Source organism: Nesoenas mayeri (assembly GCF_963082525.1).
Source record: "Nesoenas mayeri genome assembly, chromosome: 4".
In the NCBI taxonomy this organism is placed as follows: domain Eukaryota; kingdom Metazoa; phylum Chordata; class Aves; order Columbiformes; family Columbidae; genus Nesoenas; species Nesoenas mayeri.
In genome coordinates this window covers 25,005,195-25,024,769 of record NC_137540.1, presented here as the reverse complement: position 1 = coordinate 25,024,769, position 19,575 = coordinate 25,005,195, and the positions used below count along the sequence as shown (strand labels likewise).

General features: G+C 47.9%; 3 protein-coding genes and 1 long non-coding RNA gene across 14 annotated transcripts in view; 1 reads left to right on the top strand and 3 right to left on the bottom strand.

The window, feature by feature from the left end:
* Positions 1 to 81: 81 nt before the first annotated feature.
* HNRNPDL (heterogeneous nuclear ribonucleoprotein D like) lies at positions 82 to 4,702 on the bottom strand. 6 transcript variants are annotated; one of them, XR_013922090.1, is made up of 9 exons: positions 4,519 to 4,702; positions 3,874 to 4,042; positions 3,623 to 3,784; positions 3,054 to 3,185; positions 2,834 to 2,948; positions 1,821 to 1,988; positions 1,518 to 1,614; positions 516 to 1,148; positions 82 to 352 (listed from the first exon to the last, which is right to left on the bottom strand). XR_013922090.1 is itself a non-coding variant. In XM_080343697.1 (8 exons), the coding sequence occupies exons 1-7, from the start codon at positions 4,605 to 4,607 to the stop codon at positions 1,544 to 1,546; spliced, it is 906 nt and encodes a 301-aa protein (XP_080199823.1). In that variant the 5' UTR covers positions 4,608 to 4,702; the 3' UTR covers positions 82 to 352; positions 1,518 to 1,543. The 6 variants fall into 6 exon arrangements, 2 of the variants coding, with proteins under 2 accessions (XP_080199823.1, XP_080199822.1); XR_013922091.1 differs by having other exon boundaries at positions 1,045 to 1,148; XR_013922092.1 differs by having other exon boundaries at positions 1,048 to 1,148.
* A 134-nt stretch (positions 4,703 to 4,836) lies between these two features.
* ENOPH1 (enolase-phosphatase 1) lies at positions 4,837 to 16,737 on the top strand. Its single transcript, XM_080343709.1, has 6 exons — positions 4,837 to 5,238; positions 9,051 to 9,152; positions 10,278 to 10,480; positions 13,163 to 13,295; positions 13,569 to 13,692; positions 14,835 to 16,737. Exons 1-6 carry the CDS (start codon positions 5,155 to 5,157, stop codon positions 14,972 to 14,974), a joined length of 786 nt encoding a protein of 261 aa, XP_080199835.1. The 5' UTR covers positions 4,837 to 5,154; the 3' UTR covers positions 14,975 to 16,737.
* On the bottom strand, positions 10,775 to 13,151 carry LOC308039943. Its single transcript, XR_013922094.1, has 3 exons — positions 11,991 to 13,151; positions 11,242 to 11,391; positions 10,775 to 10,931 (listed from the first exon to the last, which is right to left on the bottom strand). It is a non-coding gene; the product is annotated as an uncharacterized lncRNA (long non-coding RNA).
* The window catches only part of TMEM150C (transmembrane protein 150C), a 22,762-nt gene continuing 19,921 nt past the window's right edge, over positions 16,735 to 19,575 (bottom strand). For all 6 annotated transcript variants that reach the window (XM_080343699.1, XM_080343703.1, XM_080343698.1 and 3 more), the window contains one exon: positions 16,735 to 19,164. In XM_080343699.1, the coding sequence (XP_080199825.1) occupies positions 18,956 to 19,164 (209 nt within the window). In that variant the 3' untranslated portion in view covers positions 16,735 to 18,955. The remainder of the gene's footprint in view (positions 19,165 to 19,575) is intronic.

Sequence of the window (19,575 nt, the reverse complement as noted above, 5' to 3'; positions counted from 1 at the left end):
AGCAAGGTACATGCCCTTCTATACAAGTAAAAAAAAATAGCTACACCACTGTAAGCTGACAGCTAACAGCAAGGCTACAGATTCACTTAAGTAAGCATTTATTAGAGAATCCTTTAACATGAAATTATACAAATAAAAGTTTGTATAAACACAAGTCCACATTGTGTCATAACATGAATGGCAAAAAGAAAGTAAAAACCATAAAAGAAAACTAGTCAGCTGCTATGTACAGTCAGACACAAGTTGTGTCATACACTAAAAGTCTTTTACAAAATAATCATTTCCTCTCACGAAGACCACCTTCCATTCACTCACGATGTTCTGCAAGATGGCTTCGCTGCAGTATCTCTACCTAAAAATCAAGACAAAAATGTATGTCAGATCTGTGCAAGTTACTACAAGAATCTTTAAAAGGTCCATTTTCATGAACTGCTTTAAGTCTTCTATATATTCCTTTCTTCACTGTTAAAGATCATATGCATATTTTATTAAGGCAACACAAGAGGTTTTGTTACCCATAATTAGTCTTCCCCAATATTGCAAATCATTCAATTTAGGAAGCTGTTCCAGAACCACACACATCTGATGTAGACTATTCATCTGGCTCTGGCTCTGGTTTTCTTCCCCCACTGGAAACACCATCAAAAAGGTTTCCCATTATTTGTTTATCCATCTAAATGACTGCTGTGCAAATGCAAGTTGGGTCAATTTAGTTCAAACAGTCCACGTGCAGATGATCTTTAATGTTTTTCCAGATTTAAAAGTTCATTTTGGTTTGCAGATTTCACTATTAGCTATAAAAAGAAAAAAGCAAGCATTAAATCTTAAAGAATGGACACTTAAAATGAGGTTCCACAATTGAAATACAACACTAAACAGAAGACCAAATGATTAAGCTGTAAAGGCATTTATGTACTTTAACTCCTGTAAAAAACCATTTAAGTTAAGACACTTAATCTCCAAAAAGATTAAAAAAAGAAGCCAAAGTCTGAAGTTTTCCACTTTAATCTTTACGCTGGTACATGAAGTTGGAAGAGACCATACCACAGGACAGCGTTTTCTGGTGTATGCCTTGCGCTCTGCCTGCAACGTGCGACCCCAGAGATAGACGTGGTCAGGGTGACACACGGCCTGCAATGAAGTTCCCGCTGGCGGGTACAAACAAGGTATAATGTCAGAGTTAGAAGACAACATTGTTTTCCTTAAGTTGTACCCATTTCAGTACTTTACCTGTTAATACTTCTAATAAGTTTAATTATTCCTCTAGACCACCTGGTACACAACGCAAAACAGAAAAACTCTTATGTTTTTCTGAAATACTAAAGAAGATAAAGTCACATTTTTACGAAGTTAAAGATCTATAGACACTGTAGGCAAAGCTGTTTTTTTAAAAAAATATGTTTTAAAGTTAACAAAAGCTTAAAGGAAAAGTCACGCTACGCAAGTTTTTAATCTTCATTTGTCTATTGATCTTTAAATGAGATTAGACAGAGTGGACCTTGTACTTGTATACACACCTGTTTCCTCAAGTATTGGTACTGCTTTAGTAGGGCTGGTAGTTGTTTTGGTGATTGCCACCACCACGGGATGCCTTTCCATATGTGCTTTGTTGACCTGTAGAAAACGCAGGGGAGGGGAAACCGAGAAGCATTAAAATTAACATCCAACACACTGAAGGAGTTTGTTCTCATACGCTACACCAACAAGGGTACTCTTTTTAGAGCCATGTGTTATGAGCAAGAGGTGCTACAGAGCAAGCTACCAAAAGAGGCCACTGTGCAAGGATGCACATTATCTGGAATGAGATCAAATCCACTCACCACTGTAATCTGTGTATCCCGGCCCATATCCGTAATTGGGATAGTTGTACCCAGAGTAGTCGTAGCCTCCATAGCCACTGTAGCTTTGATCACTGTAAGCGCTATTGTAGTTCCCATATCCTTGATCATAGTAGTTATTAAATCCTTGATTCCAGTTTTGTCCCTGACCTGAAACCAAGCATAGCATTTAGAAGTTACAGAAATTATTACTATTTCACTGCACTCCTATGCTACTTCATCTACCTTACAATCTGTGCCAGAAGTACTACCTGCCAGAATCCCCTCACTTTCCCCAAAACCCCAAGAAAAATAGTTTCCTAAAAAGATTTGAGGCATCTCCTTTGGGTAAGAGATGGGTCATGCAATCTTATCACCCACAATGACGTTAGACAGCAGGCAGTCTTGCTCATAGAACAGCCAGAAAAAACAAAACACCACAACATTGAAGGCACACACTGCAGCAGCTCCCCTCATTCTCCTAACACCTATTTTGGATTATTAATTGCCTGAACACAAGTTACACCACAGGATCAGCTTTATTGCATTGTGTTGGTTGTGACCACTTGACTGTAAGACTGACTTGCGTTAACCCGTAACAGCTGCTTGCTCCTCAACTGTTGGCAAGGTGTAGCAAAGTGACTGTGAGGTGTAGCTGTGCTCTGTAGTACAGCTCAATTTCTCATCCGTGAGCCAACTACCAGTGTATCCACTCACATGAAGGGATAACTGCACTACTCATTTAGCCGTGCTGCCAACTGCGCGTTCACAAAAAACACCCTACATCTGCCTCGCCAGTTCACCACCTGAATGCAAGCAGAGCAAGAGATTCTTAAGCTTCCACAAGCAATCACAAGCACCAAACCACTTTTACTAACTGCTTAGCTACTTTCTACATTCAACTTAAACACAAGAAGATCTGCATGCAGCCCACAATGACGAATAGCTACAAACACCCTAGCGTTTGGTACAGACACTTCAGCATTTACATTAATTTCAACACCCAAAACACTCACCCCGTCCACGCCCCCTTCCACCTCCTCGTCCACCAGTTGTGTTGCTTTTTCCTCCTTTCTGCTGCTGCTGCTGTTGCCTGTAAACCTCTTTGGGCTGTGCTACTTTGATCTCACACTGTAAAGACAGAAATTCAAAATTTCAAGAGCATTTTGTGAGCTGCCTTCAGGGAAACCTACAGAGATGTTGTATTTCACATGCAGAGAACAAAAGGCTCCATACCTTGCCCGAACCAATTTGATGGTATCTGCTTTCTAGCAACTTCTTTACTGGCTCTTCATCTGTGTATGTGATAAAACAGAAGCCCCTCCTTTCATTTGTTTTCGTGTCCATTGGAAGCTCGATGTTTTCAATCTGAAACCAAAAGTACCTATCAGTAATGCATGAACTCCATAAGCAACTTCTTACGCTACAAGAACCATTTGGCATTTAGATGTCTGCACAGTCAACAGCTTTCAATGGATATCTCATCAGCTCTAGTTATAATTGTAATAAACATCTCCGCATTTGGAGATGTGGCGTTACTTGATTACAGTCAAGACTAATTGCTACAGACACAGAAGTCTGCATCAGGTAACTTAATCCCCTCAGGGAACACTACAACTACTGGAGCTTTTGACAGCTATAAACCAGCTCATTACAACACTACAGATTCATTAACATGCATACAATTTCAACAATCTTTAGTTTTATGTAAGTCTGAGGCAGCTCTCTCCTCCCAAATTCTTTTAAGACAGCAGCAACACTACACTTGAAAACTAGAGCTGTTCTTTTAAGCCAATATACTATACCTCGCCAAAAGCACCAAAGTACTCCTTAATCTGCTCCTCAGAGGTATCTGGGCTCAGCCCACCAACAAACACTTTCTTTGGCGGCTCCTTCCCCTTTAGAGCTTTTGCCCTTTTAGGATCTATTAACTTCCCATCCAGTTTGTGTTCCTTCAGCTCCAACACCTGAGAAGCACACAAGGGAACAAAGTCTCAGGTCACTGCAGTGACCCAGGCAGGCTTTATGCCACCGACCCACAAGAAAATCCACCCACCTTCTCCACACTCGCAGCATCCTTGAAGAGGACAAAACCAAACCCCCTTGACCGCCCAGTGACTGGGTCTGTTTTAATCGTACAATCCACAACCTCGCCAAACCGGGACAGATATTCTGTCAGGTCTTTCTTGCTGGTGTCCCAGCTGAGGCCTCCAATGAACATTTTCCTGAAATACGAAGTAAGAGTACGTGTAAACACACATCAGCACGCGTGGAGCACGGAGCAAGCCCGCTCGCGACCGCCGCAAGCCGCACGAAGCCACGGCCACCCGGCCCGGCGGGCCGCACAGCCGCGCCCGAGGCCGCAGCTGCGGGCGGGCCCCGCGAGAGCCTCCCGCCCCAAGGCCCCCAGCATCGCGCCCCGATAGGCTGCCGGCGACGTCACTCCCCCGGATTGGCAGCCCCCCCCCCCCCCCCCCCGTCCCGCCCCACGGAAACTGGGTCAGCAGCCCGGACACAAAGCGGGGCGTGCGGGCACCGCCGTGCGCGCCCCCGCCGGGTGCAGCCATTTGGCGTGGGCAAGAGGCGGCCCTGGCCCAGGAGGCTCCACCCTCCGGCGCCCAAGCCGCCCCCTCCCCCCGCGCGGCCCGGGCGGGCGGATGAGGGAGATGGAGGCACGATCCCTCCCCCACCCCGGCTCTACCCGTCGTCCTGCTGGTTCTTGCTCGCGTTGATCTTGGAGCCCTCGGCAAACTCCTCCGTACCGCCGCTTATCTCGGTCGCGTCCTCCATGGCGGGGCGAGGGCGTTGAGGCAGCTCAGGCGAGCGGCGCGCACAGCGGAGACCTACGCGGAGGAGAAAATGGCGGCGGAAGAGATCCGGGCACCGCCTGCGCCGCCTTTATATATCCGCGTGGTCAGCCAATCAGCACCGCGCTATCGCTCGGTGCCGCAGCGCCCCTAGCGGCTTCCGGCGGGGCTACAACACGCGCCCGCCGACGGGTCCCTCCGTGCCCCGGTCTCCAGCCGGCTTCGGCGGCGGCTCTGGCGCCGGTGCCGCCGTCATCCCCACCCGCTCAGTGCTCCCCGCGCCCTTCCTGCCGCGGGGGTCGCAGTCCCGATCTCCGGCGCTAGTGGAGGGGAAAGAGGGGAGCGCATAACTTGCAGGCCCGTTCGGGAGGCGGCGGGGCGGGCCCTCCGGGGGCGGGCCCAGCCGGCGCGACACTCCCCGGCAGCGGGGCCCCGTCGCTGCCGCACTCACCCCCCGCGACCCGCGCCGGCCCGGCCCCCCGCGCAGCCGCAGGGCGGAGCGCCCGCCGCCGCGCTTCCCCGCCGCCGCCATGGGCGTGCTGCCGGTGCCGGCGGAGGTGCGCGCCATCCTGCTGGACATCGAGGGCACCACCACTCCCATCGCCTTCGTCCAGGTGAGACCGGTCCCGCGGCCGGGAGCCCGCCCGGGGCGTGAGCATCGCCGGTATTACTGTGATCCCTCAGCAGCCGGGGGGCGGGTGGCACGCTGCCCCGGGCAGATCTCGGTGCCCGCAAGTCCCCGGGGCTGGGACGCGCCTCTCCCGTGCCAAGAGCAGGCCGGAGCGTCCGACAGACGCGCAAACCCCGGACACGTTCCGTGTGTTTTGCTGAATAATGCTGAGGAGAAAATACATCTCGTTTTACCCATTGCCTGTCATTTTTGTGGGCAGCTATTCAGATTGAGGGCAGCCCAATAAATGGGGTTTTTTTGGTGGATGCGGAGCAGCTGGAGCGCTCTCAGCCTCATCGCGGAGAAGCCCTCGAGCGTCACTTGCTCAGGTGGCTGGAGCTGCGGCATCTCATCTCACCCGAACGCGTGGAGAGCTCCAGGTGCTGTCTCGGCGTTATCCCCTGCCCGTTCCCCTCAAAAGGGGGTACGGCCAGATGCCTGCAGTGCCAACGGAGATATGTTACTGGAGATGTGTCCCCTTCCTCCGGCGTGCACAGGACCAGTACAGGAGGAAGTCAATGCAGGGGATGCATCAGGTGTACATGAGGAGGGTTATACTAACAGCAAATATGTACGAGTGGTTTCTCTTGCCTCAGAGGAGGCTTCAGAGAACTGAAAATGTTGGTTTAGGTGCAGCAGTGAGAGGACCTGGAAGCCTGTGAGGCCAGGAGGAGGCATTGGGACAAATGGTGTAAGACGCTATTAAAACTCGCAGCTCTGCCACTGCTGTGGGTCTCTTTGCTCCCAGGGGTTTTGGTTCCTCAGCTCATAAGGGAGCAATTTGCTTGTATTCAAGACACCTAACAGATACTGTCTAAATGCTGCTCCTGCCGTTAACCTGTATTTCTCTGTGACAGATTATAGCTTTTGGTGGATTTTTTTTGTGGGTAGTTTACAAAGGTGCTTTGTGACCCACATGACGCAGGCATGAAAGCTCCTGCCAGGCTTTCTAGGTGTTTCTGCTAACACAGTTTAACAGATGAACAATGTGACCTACATCTTTCCTGCCCATGTTTTTCCAGTGCTCTTGGAGAAACTTCAGGTCTAGATGGCATTAGAGCTGCCTCCCTCTCCTCGGTATCTTTCAATTTAAACAGCTCAGATTTCATACTGAACATCTAACAGAGGAAATAAGTTGGTTATATCCACCACTAACATGTTCTGTTATCATGCACATAACAGGCACTACGCTTGTGAAGGTTTCCTACCAAGAATCTGTTACAGAGAGGCCAAATGAGTTATGGTTCAATTTGCTGGAAATCCTGAAAATGCCTGAAACAAGTTATATCGCTTGGTCTTTCAGTTAACCTCCCATGATTTCTATTTTCCTTTAAGAAGTCCACTGCTGGTTGTGCAGGCATTTTATTATTTAATATTAAAGGACTTTATTTAATCCTTTCTTTAGTATTAGTATTATTGAATATGAAAAGTAAGATAATAAAATGAGCTGGTCAATGGGTGGACTAAACAGAGATACCAAAAAAGAGAATATTTGATGGCCCCTAAGTTAGTGGTCTCCAAGTTTTCTCTTTAGCTGGGTCCACCCTGGCAGAGAAAAGTAGATGGCAGGGGAGAGATGTCATTTGATAAACTATATCCCTTGGGGTTTGCCAGATCTGGAAAAGAGCAGATTATCACTGAATTTTGTGACAGTTTGCATGGATATTGAGAGGAAAACTGACCTGTGTCACTTGAAGTCTTGCAAGCGCTAAATAAAGTGTGCTACAGGGCTATTTACTGATAAAAATACTACCCTTTTATTTACTGATGTTGAAAATACCGGGTTTGGCATTGCCATGAGCAGTCACGAAGGCTTGGGAGGGGCTGTCCAGCTGTGTTGGCAGTTTCTCCATCCTACCAGCTGTGTTGGGCCAGCCGCATCTGGGGCTGGACGTTGCCGAGGAGCACATCTGTCTGGCAGTGGGGTGGGGTGACAGTGTCCATCTCCCCAGCACAGACAGGCGGTGGACAGAGCAGTGGGAGCTTTGCACAGACAGGCTCGGGTGTCCTGCTGGCCAAGATAGAAGCAGATGAAATCATAAAGGTTAATAACAGCCCTGGTTAAACCTATTAAGAGTTTGCAGACACTGGTGAGAGAGTTGCTAAAAGCTCAAGTAGCCTCGGAGATGCAGATGTTTTCTTGCAGGATGCAAGGAGTCTTCCACACAAACTCATGGCCTTTTAAAATCAGCACACTGTTGCTTGGCATCGCTCCTGACATCCGTCAACCCTCTGTCCCTCTGGCTGTCCAGCACTCCAGCCGTCACACGGTGTCTCCTCTTGGACCTCAGACCAAAGCATTTACCAGCGGGCCAAGGCTTTTGCCCTTTTAGAATCCAGTGAATCAATCACAGAATAAGACACTCTGCTTTCAAAGCCTCTTTGGAAGTTTTTCTTTGCCAGCACGAAACGCTGCTTTTGGAAAGCAATTGAGACCTTCTGACGCCTGAATTGTAAGGGAAGTTGCACAAAATCAGCAGGACAATTGCATTTCCCAGTGGATAATCTTTAATTTCCTCCCTGATTTAAAAGACAGTTTGAAAGTGGCTGAGCTCAAATAAAGGAAATGAGAGAGTAAGTGGGGATGTTACAAAGCTGTTGATTTCCCAAGGTAACTTGATGGTACTTTTCTAGGCATTTAAAAGATTTTCCTTTCCCTGAAATTTACATTGTTTTAAAAATATACAACACCAGAAAGGTGAGTAACAGAAAATCCTGAAGTCCTGCCACCACATCACGCTCTTGGGGAACCACACTTTTCTTAATTCAGTTACAAGTGAGGGCACTGCAGGTGGTTCTCACAATTAAAAATTTGGGTGCTTTTTTTGCTCTTTTATGTCACAGGGAAGTATCAGTTTACAACTATGGCCAGTATTAACTAGGATCCACCTGTCTGAAAATGTAACCATAAAATGAAGTCAACTTGCTGTCGTTCTTCACTCTGATGATATCAGAGGTGACATATAGTGAGGAGAAAAATACTACTGGCCATTTTTTGAGCAGAGATGAGCTCAGGTTAGTTTCCTCCTGTCACCTTCACATCTCAAATTTTTCACAGTTAAGAAAGGTTTGATTCTGTACTCAAAGGAAGGAGCTCCCTGTCCTTCCCCTTGTCCTGAGGCTCTTCCTGCACTCAGAGATGTCACAGCAGCTGCTTGTGGCTTCTCAGTCATGAAACACTGCTAATGAGAGTGATTTGTAACTATTTGTGCTTGCCCTGGGGATCTCAGGGAAGTTTTGTCATTCTCCTTTGGCACTTTTCCCTGATCCCATTTCATTTCATTTGCAGGACTGTCCTATGGAGCTCAGTGTCACTGGACTAGACTTTGCTTTTTAAAAAGGTCCTCCAGCTCTGGTGACAAGCTGAATTATGTTTTCAGAATGACCTGCATTAGGACAAGTGCCCCATAAAAACAGAGCAGTATAGCTTGTCAGTTTGGAGTATATGTGCAGTCAGCCTTGAACTTCTCAGCTGATGGCAACTTGAGGTCACATCTGCCATTTGAGAGAGTTAACAGGAAAAGTTATCCCAACATTTAAAAGTTGCAGCTACATAGTCATTTTGTGCAAAAAATCCACGTGCTGGCCTGGGTGCAGGCAGAGACCCTTGGCTGTGGTTTCACAAGCTGCAGATCTGCAGTGGGAACTCAGGGGAATAACCATGCACACCAGCACGTGAAGTGGCTGTTTTACAACCAAGTCAGCCTCACCTCTGCCCAGTTAAAAGAGCTGCCAGTTTTTCTTGTGCCTTGCCAGGAGACCTTGTTCCCTTACATCAAAGACAACGTGAAGGAGTACCTGCGTGCTCACTGGGAGGAGGAGGAGTGCCAGCGGGACGTCGGGCTGCTGAGGAAACAGGTGAAATCACCAAACTATACCATGTCTCCGTGGGTTTTGACAGGATGCCTGAGACTTCAGGTCACTTAGACTCCCTCGATCACCCAACACGAGCCCATACCTCTCTTTGCCCCCCACGCAGGCTGGTTTCCTTGGCGGGTGGCTTCTCCCCCACCCAAAGCCTGGGATTGTGCTTGGGGAAGGGCTGCTCCTTGGTAGGCAGCAGCTCGACTGCTTCCCTCAGCTCGCCTTTGACCTCACAGAACTTGAGCCGGGGTCAAACCACAGCTTTTCAGCTCCGTGCCTGCACTGTGCCCTTCTCTTGCTGAATCAGCTGCCTGGGGCTTCCAGGTGAATGGTGTGAATTTGGGAGTTGTCCTATGCAGGGACAGGAGTTGGATTTGATGATCCTTATGGGTCCCTTCCATCTTAGGACATTGTAGTATTCTATGATTCTGTGTTTGGGAAGCAGTGTGGAAGGATGGCAGAGTACTTGCCCTGCTCAGGACAGCGTATTCTGCCTCTATACAGGGCCACGGCATCGATTTGAAACCTGTCGCTGTCTGAAGCCAACAGAGGCATTGGCTTCTTTGTCTTGATTTCAGTAATTAAATACTTAAGCAAGAATAATTCTTATTAAATTAGTTATGATACAGCTACAGTAGTGCTTATTGTTGGTTTTGGAAAGTACAATTCAAGCAAGTGTTTCTAGATGCTACTGAAGTGTGAATTTCCCATTGAGAAAAGCATTTCAACAACATTGTGACCCTTCACTTGAAGAACAGCTCAAGCCATGGCCTACACAGAGCTGCGTTGATGCAGGTGTTGGGCCCCCCTTCCTAAATTGAGATCATGGAATCAACAGAATCACAGAATCATTTCAGTTGGAAGAGACCCTCAAGATCATCAAGTCCAACCATTAACTGAACTCTGGCACTAAACTATGTCCCTAAGAACCTCATCTAAACACCTTTTAAACACCTCCAGGGGTGGTGACTCCACCACTTCCCTGGGCAGCCTGTTCCAATGCCCAACAACCCTTTCTGTGAATAAATGAATATCCAATCTAAACCTTCCCTGGCACAATTTGAGGCAATTTGGCATGCTGAGACCACTTCACTTCTTGTTCTCATGGATGATTTCCAGGCTCAGGAGGACTCCAGCCTGGATGGGGCCGTGCTGATCCCTTTGGAGAGTGGGAGTGGGGAAGAGGAGCTGGAGCGGATCATCCAGGCGGTTGTAGACAACGTGCACTGGCAGATGTCTCTGGACAGGAAGACCACAGCACTGAAGCAGCTGCAGGGTCACATGTGGAGGGCAGCCTATGCAACCGGACATGTCAAAGGAGAGTGAGTAGTCGTGCCTTCTTACTTTGTGCATGTGAGTAATTGTGCACTCCTTTCCCTTGGGCAGGTACGGGGTGCATCCTTCCTTGGTGTCAGTTAGCAGAATAGCTGCCTAAGGTCCTAGAAACAGCCCCACATACCAATGCAGTCTCAAATTGCTACCTTGGTAGAGAAGCCAATATATATACATTCAGTTGTAGCTTAAACCAAGCCACCGCTGTCATGTAACCAACTGCAAACATTTTGTTTCCAAACTTGATCATGCAGTGAAACAAATTCATTGAGCTTAATCTTTGGATCTCAGGAACCAAAAGCTTACAATAACGTCAGGACTGAACAAGTTGTCCCAGTCCCCACTGGGAAGATGACAAGTGGGTGATATTGTTTCTCCTTATGGAATAACTGGCAGGTACATGTTGGGCAACAGCTCGTTCTCCAGCCACCTATACAGAGTCTGTAAAGGAGACAGGGTCTGAGAAACAGCATGAGGTAATGGAGGCGTGACATGGGGCAATTCTCCTCCCACAACTGATGGGACGTTCAACAAGGACAACTATCTTCTGCATGAAAAACTAAGAAAATGTCTCAGTATTTCTCTACAGAAATTTCTTGATAAACCAAGAGACTGAGGCACAAATATGAACTTCTTATAGTTCTGCATCTGGCATTTTTTATCCCTGAATTGCACTCAAATTTTGGAACAAGCCTAAACAAGCTGGGATTGCAGAGTCCTTTCATTTGTTTCCTCTTGGTTTGTCTCTTACCTGAGCATTTCCTGCCTTTCCTCTTTTTGCCTTCAGCCTCTTCTTTATGTTTCAGACACCACACACAGGTGCATAGGTAAGGACTACTGGAGTTAAGCTTGATCTTATTTACATCCAGAGATACTTGGTTAAACTATGCATTTCAAGTTCCTAAGGAAGGAAAACAAACCCTTAAGTTCATGAAGTGTTTTGCCAAAAGAAGGATGAGGAAGAAAAAAAGAGCTCACAGAAAAATGTAAACATCCACCAGAGAAAGCAACAAAAACCAAAAGCAAATCAAGAGGGACAGCCATCCTGTTGTTGTGGTGGTTTTCTTTTTTAATAAACAGGGATAATTGTCTTATAGTGACCCCAAAACTGTGGAACTGGCCCTGCTGCTTGGCAGCATCCAAGGAGTGAGATCTCTAAAGTCTCCCTCTCACCCAACTGATCGGGCACGTAAGTGTCTGAAATCCAGGCACCAAACTCTGCACATGAACACGTGAGGATGGCTGGGTGTTTCTGCAAGAGCTTTATAACCTCAAGGTATTTCCAGCTGCCACTAGATACTTTTAATAAATAATTACCCAAAAAAGTAAATAACTTTTTTTTTTTTTCTTTAATTTTAAATACATAACATAAAAAGGCCCTGAGCAGGTTCTGTTCTCACTTTGTCCCTCTTGAGCATCCTCTGGCCTTCAGTTCCCCCAAGTTCCCACTACATTGATCATCTTGTAAATGTCCTTTGCATACAAAGAGCTTTTACATACCTGTAACTGGAGCACTGGAGGGATCTGCTGGTCCAAATGAGAAGGGAATGAGGGATTTGACAGACATCTCCGTTAGAAGTTACGCAGCAGTTGCCTTCAGTTTGGTCTTTTTTCACAGCTTTGCTCCCTGCTGCTTGGGCTTGTCTTCAGACAGCTGCTACCTGGGCATTAGGCAGAGCTTACATTTTGAGATATGTCAGCCTGTTGCTAGACTTGTATCTTGCCTTACCAGCACTTTGAAAGGCCAGAGGAATAAGGGGAGGGATGCTGGTGCCTAGCAAGCAGGGTGTGGTTCTCCCTCTGCATTGCAGTTAATCCAGGGACACATCTGGACTGATACAAATTGAGTCACTGAATAGAGTATAGAATCACAGAATCATAGAATAGTTTGAGTTGGAAGGGACCTTCAAAGCTTATCTGGTCCAACCCCCTGCAATGAGCAGGGACATCTTCAACTAGATCAGGTTGCTCACAGCCCCATCCAGCCTGGCCTGGGATGTCTCCAGGGATGGGGCATCCACCGCCTCTCTGGGCAACCTGGGCCAGTGTCTCACCACCCTCAGTGTAAGAACTTTCTTCCTCGTGTCTAGTCTGAATCTCCCCTCCTTTAGCCCCTTTTAAGTACTGAAAGACTGCAATAAGGTCTCTTCAGAGCCTTCTCCCCAGAGCAGCTTTGACCTCAGTCCCTGCGTGGCCGGAGCTTGAACCTGTGGGATGGGTTTGCCTCGTACGGATGCAGCTTGTGGCCGTAGCTCTTACCAACAGGGAAACTTGTGTAGCTTGCAAGGGAGGTGAGAGTTGGGGTGGAAGAGCCTGTCTTCTCTGTCCTCTGTCCTCCCCCTTATTTCTCCCACATGGAGAAGGGCAGCAGGATGCCATTTTCCCCAACCTTCCCTCCTCTCCAAATTGAAGGGGCCAGAGAAAATGCTGCCCGAGATCTGAGACAGTTCATCAGAGCTGCTGTCTGTGTAGCAGCTGGTGAGCTGCTCAGTTGGCTGGAGCTAAGAATATATCACCTGTTGCTGAAATAGACTCCCTGACTGCAGAAGCCCTGAGAACATGGAAAGCAAAGTCCCTTTGCAAACTAATAGGGCAGTTGTCCATGCCTGGCTAAAGTTGTGACCGCAGGTGCCTCTGGGTTTGCCCTTACCTGCTGCCTTGTTTTGCTCCAGAGTCTTCGAGGACGTGGTTCCAGCCATCCGCAAGTGGCGGGAAGCAGGGATGAAGGTCTATATCTACTCCTCGGGGAGCGTCGAAGCCCAGAAGCTTTTGTTCGGATACTCTACAGAAGGTGATATTCTAGAGGTAGATAAACCTTATCACCTTCTTTAACAGCTTCTCCCTCTGTAGAGTGCTTCCCTCCCACAACTGCTCTTGCTGTAATGCTTCATGAATAGAGTCTGGGGCAGGATGATGGGACAGTGGAGTTAAGCTCAGCCTGCCAGCATGGCTGAGGGCTGACCATTGCCTCCCCATGCTGTGGTAGGAAGCAAAGGGGATATCTCGCTCAGGAGTGAAGTTTTGCCCTGCTCCTCAGATTGTACTCAGCAACGGCCTTGGCTTTTCTGTCTCTTTCAGCTCTTTGACGGCCACTTTGACACCAAAATAGGCCCCAAGGTTGACAGCGAGAGCTACAGAAGGATTGCTGCCAGTATTGGCTGTGCCACCAACAACATCCTCTTCCTGACGGATGTCCCTCGAGGTAGGTGGCCTGCCAGCCCTGCTGGCTCTCACCTGTGCAAGGGAGGATGCTGCTCTTTGGAGATGCTCTGCTGACTTGCCACAAGCACCCCGCAAATGCTGCAGACCACCTTGCTTGGTGGCATTGCCCTGGCTGCTGCCATGCTCCATCCTTACACATACAGGCTCTCAGGCAGCAGTGGGATGTCTGTGCGCACTGCAGTGAGGGAAAACAGGTCAAGCAGAAAACCTGCCCTTGCACCAGAAGGAAAGCAGAGACTGTTAAAGCAGAGGGGAGCATTTCCTGAAGCAGTTGGTGTGTCCCATTTACAAACAGGGTCAGTGTTTTTCATGACCTGTGTTCATGGGAGCAGATGATGTCTACTGTGCTGCTACATGGCATGCGCGGTGGCCAGTTCTTTGTGCCACTTACCATTAGGTTGTGTTCAGCAACAGAAAATTGCTTCTGGTCGCGAAGACTCAACCCATGGAAAGCCAAGCTCAGAAAGCTAATTTAGTCTCCTGTCTTTGCTTGGAACATCCTTCTGGCAGAAATGGCACCAAGTTGGGATCTTGATGGAAGGCAGCTCAGTCCAAAGGAGTTAGCCCTTACCTTTTTCTCAGGCCTGGTCGCAGCTGGTAGGAGCTTGCGGTTACCTGCTTTTCCCTGTATTGTCTTCCCATGCTCGAGGAGCGAAGGAAGCTTGTGAGAAGTGACTCCGGGGGTGGTATTGGACTCACTAACACCACAGCTTGACTACAGCCCAGCTGGTTTGTCATACAAATCATAGTACAGTTTGGTTTGGAAGGACCTTCAAAGCTCACCTCGTCCTATCCCTCTGCCATTAGCAGGGACATCTTCAACTAGATCAGGTTGCTCACAGCCCCATCCAGCCTGGCCTGGGATGTCTGCAGGGATGGGGCATCTACCACCTCTCTGGGCAACCTGGGCCAGTGTTTTACCACCTTCATTGTAAAAAATTTTTCCTTATATCTAGCTTGAATCTACCGTCTTTCAGTGTAAAACCATGGTCTCTTGTCCTATTGTAACAGGCCCTTCTAAAAAGTCAGTGTTTTGGGGCATCTTCAAGCCTTAAAAACCCTCACATGAAGCGATCAGTAAGCACATCTTATCTCTACTCTGCTCTCCTCTGTTTTTTTCAGAAGCCAACGCGGCTGAGGAAGCGGATACTCACGTGGCTGTGGTGATCAGACCCGGCAACGCAGGACTGACGGATGATGAGAAATCGTATTACAGCCTCATCTCATCTTTCACCGAACTTTTCCTGCCTTCGTCCACTTAGGGAAAGTGGCGCACACATAAAAGACTGTGCTTTCACCTGAATTGTCCTTGTGTAATGTTAGGTTATTTTGTCCATAATCAGAATTCAAAACCAAACTCACGTCATGTCTTGGACCCGTGACTAGTGCAGGTATGGATGGAGAGTATGGTGTGGGGTCCCTTGTGCAGTAGGATGGGGGTCTGCAGCAGCCAGCTGGACCCAGGAGCAGTGTGAGGAGCAGCACCCATGAGCCCTGCTGTTCCACCCCTGTCCCAGCTGGGAGTTAGTCCAGGGGATGCTTTGAAATCTGGTGCTGAGACACCCCACCACAAGCTCCACCATTCCTAGAAACAGATGTCAAACGAGGTGTATGTTCCCCTCTCCCAGAGGGACTTCTGGGGACCATGAGGGAATATGAGTTTCTCCCTGCAGACAGGGTTGCTGGCTAAGTCACAACTTTCAAAGTTTAGGGGGGGGGCTAGCATACCCAAAGGAAAATGCCAAATGTGGGCAATAATACAGTAGCTTTGGGCTGCCACAGGAAAAGCCAGCCCTTGCTGCAGGCAAGCTCTTTAGACCAGGAACAACAAATCTTGGCTATATCCACAGCAGGTCCAGGTGCAAACCAGTACAACTTGCATATGGAAGCTGCTTAGAGCTACATAGCCAGCCTACCAGAATGAAGTAGAGTATATATAAATACATCTTTAAAAACTAAATTCTAGACCCACCTCACTGCTGCAGCACGGTGCTGGGATCCAACTGGCTGAACACCAAAGTCCACTTGACCATATTTCTGAAGGATCTCTCTTAGCACCAGCCTGTGGAGCTCCTCAGTAACCAGCATCACCCTGTCTCTGTCACACATTCATAGCACTGGTCAGCTGTGAGCAAACCTTGGCAAACAACTGTTCTTGAGAGACACATCCTGCTGCGTTTAATGTGAATTAAGCCCTCAACCTTTTCACCCACTTCTACCGTAATTGTGCCAGTTTATATCCGATGGTCATGGAGCTTTTCCTAATGTAGTAAATAAAAACACAACTTTACTTCCATTGTGTTCACTCCATCCCAGCATTTAGCCCTCCTGTCTTGTCACTTGTGATCCCAGCACCTAAAGGCAAATCTCTCTTTTTTCTAAATCTGTGAACACTTTCTCCTTTCACCCTCCCTGGCCCATTCTTTAAGGCAGACCAGCCTGTCCTACCGAGGAAGCTGCATTACTTCCCTGACCATATGACAATTTCAGCAGGTGCTCGCTGGGGCTGTAGGAGCGAGAGCCACAGCCAGGTTATACCTAGTCATAGCAGCCCAAAACTCCAGCTCCCTGGTGCTGGCACTTGGTGCATGGCTGTCACTTGCTACTTACTCATTTCTGAGCGTCTGTGCTGGAGCTTGTCCTCACAGATGGCCGAAATGCAGCATCAATGTACATGTTGCCTTCCTAAGAACTGATGTACGCCCACAGCTGTCCCTGTAGAGGGAGACTGCTGTGCAGAGGCATTTGGGGAGGGTACTACATCACATCCTTCTCAAACTTTGATGGTAGCAGGTAAGGCTGTGAGGCAGCTAGTCTGTGCAACAAGTGCGATCTTCCTCCTAAAAAGAGCTTGCTAATTAGCACTGTTACAGTAAGTCTATCTGCATGGCTGAATAGTCCCTGGCTTCCTAAATGTTAATTTTTGTCACAACACTGTAAATACTCACCCTTTGTTTTTGTCTTTGCCATCAGAAAGCTATGCATGGGGTAGGGGATGAAAATAAAACACACTTTCTCCATAAAAGCAGTTTATTTAGTGGTCATGTTTCAGTGTATATCGGTTGTCATTTACTTATACTGAAATGTGCTGTTAGAAATACTGTAAGAAATGTACAGAGTTATCACCAAAAACCTGAAGTTCAGTTTGGATTGCATATAGGAAAAGGACAGGGGAAAAAAAATCACAGCTTTTTTTTACTTTGATAAAATTACAAAATATGAAATGATAAAATGAAAGCATTGACTTTGAAAAAAAAAGTCACAGTGGACTATTTACAGTAAAACACCCTTAAATCACTATTTTGTGCTCCACATGCATTGAGTGCGTGTGCCCATGGAAGTGGATCCCAACTGCACCTGCCCTCGTCCAGGAGGAGCTCTGGGGATGGGGTACTGGGGTCCCCTGTCCTTCACGCTGCTGTGTGGGCCATCCTCAGCACATGTCCCTTCAAGAAAGGTTGCCACTAATGACATAGCTACAAGGAGGAGACCTTCAGCAGGCCAGCAACAAGCCTCCCTTGGCTGGAGATGCTCTGGATTTACACCACAGCTGCCTGAGAACAAATTTTGGCCCACAGAAGATAAAGGGCTTGCTGAAAGCTTTCTACATAGACTAGTTTTGACAGAAGTTTTTCTTGATTTTTTCTCTTTTCAGGAGAGGCCTCTGACCTTTGCAGAAAACAGGATGCCCTCGTGCCCTTTGCCTCTCAGAAATGCCACGGTGCAGTACGGGTTCCCCTTCAAGTGACTTCTGCCACCATTTTTGTTTCTGCTTATTTTCCTGCAGCTCACGCACAATGCAAACGCAAGCTGAGCCTGACTCGCAGAGGAAAACAGGACCCGTGCTCATGAGAAGCAACTCCATTGCTCTCCTGCCCAGCCAAGACAGCAGCCTTCCCAAAAACAGGTTTTCAAACAGGGGCTTTGGGCTCCTGCTTTTTCTTTGAAAGCAGACCTTCTGTATGAAAACCTTGCTTCAAGGAGGGAGAAGCCCTTCTGCTTTTGCCAGTTCTTTCCTGTACCTCCATCCCTCAGGCCAATGTCACCCAACCTCCAGAGCAGAACTGCCTCCCTGTGGCGACTTAAACCTTCATGTCTTGGTGTGACAGACCCCACTCAGGACAACTGGCCATGCTGAGGGGTCTGGAGAAATGTCAGCCTGTCTGAAGTTTGACTTGTAAGTGCATAAGAAGCACAACTAAACCCTATGCTCAACACCACTTACACCAGTTCTGTTTTTATTCCAGTGAAGCCCAGTGCCTCTAACTCAATTTTTCCCCCTTCAGTAAACAAAGTGAAAAAAAAAAAGCTTTTGAAATATTACACACAGTATGTGGTGGAAGCACTACACACTTACTTACAAAGAGCAGCCTTTTCTAGGTCGTCTTCAGAGCACACAGGCATTCCTGTCTTAATTTCCTTGACCTCCTTCTGTGCACCTCACTTCCACTGGTCCCCACCGCTGAGTCTGAAACACGAAGTCCAGCACAGCACCCCTGCGCCATCTCCTCTGAGGTGGGGATGGTTCACTCAGCTGTGGCACCAGCCAAGTATCACTTCTGATCACAGCACAGTTTCTCCCAAATGTGGTACCTTTGCCTGCTTTCCAGCCTGGAAGAAATGCCTGTTTGTTCACCATAAATGCCAGTCAGTTGGGGTCTTCCACTGCCCGATTCCAAGTCCAGAAGAAAGAGCTGCTCTTACTCACTCTACCAAGTTACACCAGTTGACAGCAAAGAAAACCACACAAGGAAGCATAACAAAAGATGCAGTCTAGTGACTCAAGAACCAGTGACTTCTGAAGACTCTTGGTGCCTGGAGAGGTCCATTTCCTTCACCTCCTCCTCTGCAGAAGAGGCCAAGGAGTTGGACTCAATGATCCTTGTGGGTCCCTTCCAACTCAGAACATCCTATGATTCTATGAGTGTCTGTCTCAGAGGTGCATTGCAAGGACCAGCTGTTGAATGTCTTGAGCAACAGGAGTGCAACAAGAGCTGCTGAGAAAGAGTCACTGGTAGCACAAACCAAAGAGCTTGTGCTCTCTCATGCTGCTGTTGAGAAGGATCCATTCCTCTTGCAGCAGACAGCTGGTTTTGGCTCTTAATGAGACAGCTGCCCTCAGAGCCCTTTGGCAATATGATCATGATTGCACATGAAAACAAACTCATCAAAAAAGTGTAAATGAGGTCATGTTTAACCCATGAGACCACTCCTGCCCCGCCTACCTCCTATGAGAGGACAGGCTACACTTGATCTGTCTGGTACTCAGAGGCTTCCGATAAGCTTTCAGAAAAGGTCAGAAAGTTTTCCTGGTACTCAGAGCAAACGATCTCAAATCTGTAGTGCCTGAACTCCATCGCAAAGGTGCCAAAGTAGCACAGGAAGCACATCACCAGGCCCCACTGGATCCTGGAAGCATGCATGTGGATGCCCTGTGCCATGAGGATGAAATCTGGAAGAGGAAAGTCAAGGAGAACTAGTGGGTGCAGAGACACCGACTGGGATGGGAGAAAGTCAACAGGGAAGACAGTAAAATCTTAGGAATCAAAGTCACATGGATGATAATCAACCTAGCCGGTCATCCTCAGGACAGCATGAATGTGGTGCCAGAGGTGGAAGGGATTTCAGGTGTCCAACAATGCTCACAGAGGGCAGCAGCTCTCCTATACAGATCAGGGCTTCCTGATCCCAGGTCAAGCTGATAAACATCTACAGAGGGAAAGACAGAGGCCCAGAGAAGTCAATGAATTGCTTGAACATCCAACTAGCCAGTGACAGAGCCAGCAAGTTGGGAATCTGTCTACGGGCCCCTACCTGCCAGAAGAATCCTAGTGGGAACTGGATCAGATCTCTGCACCACAGG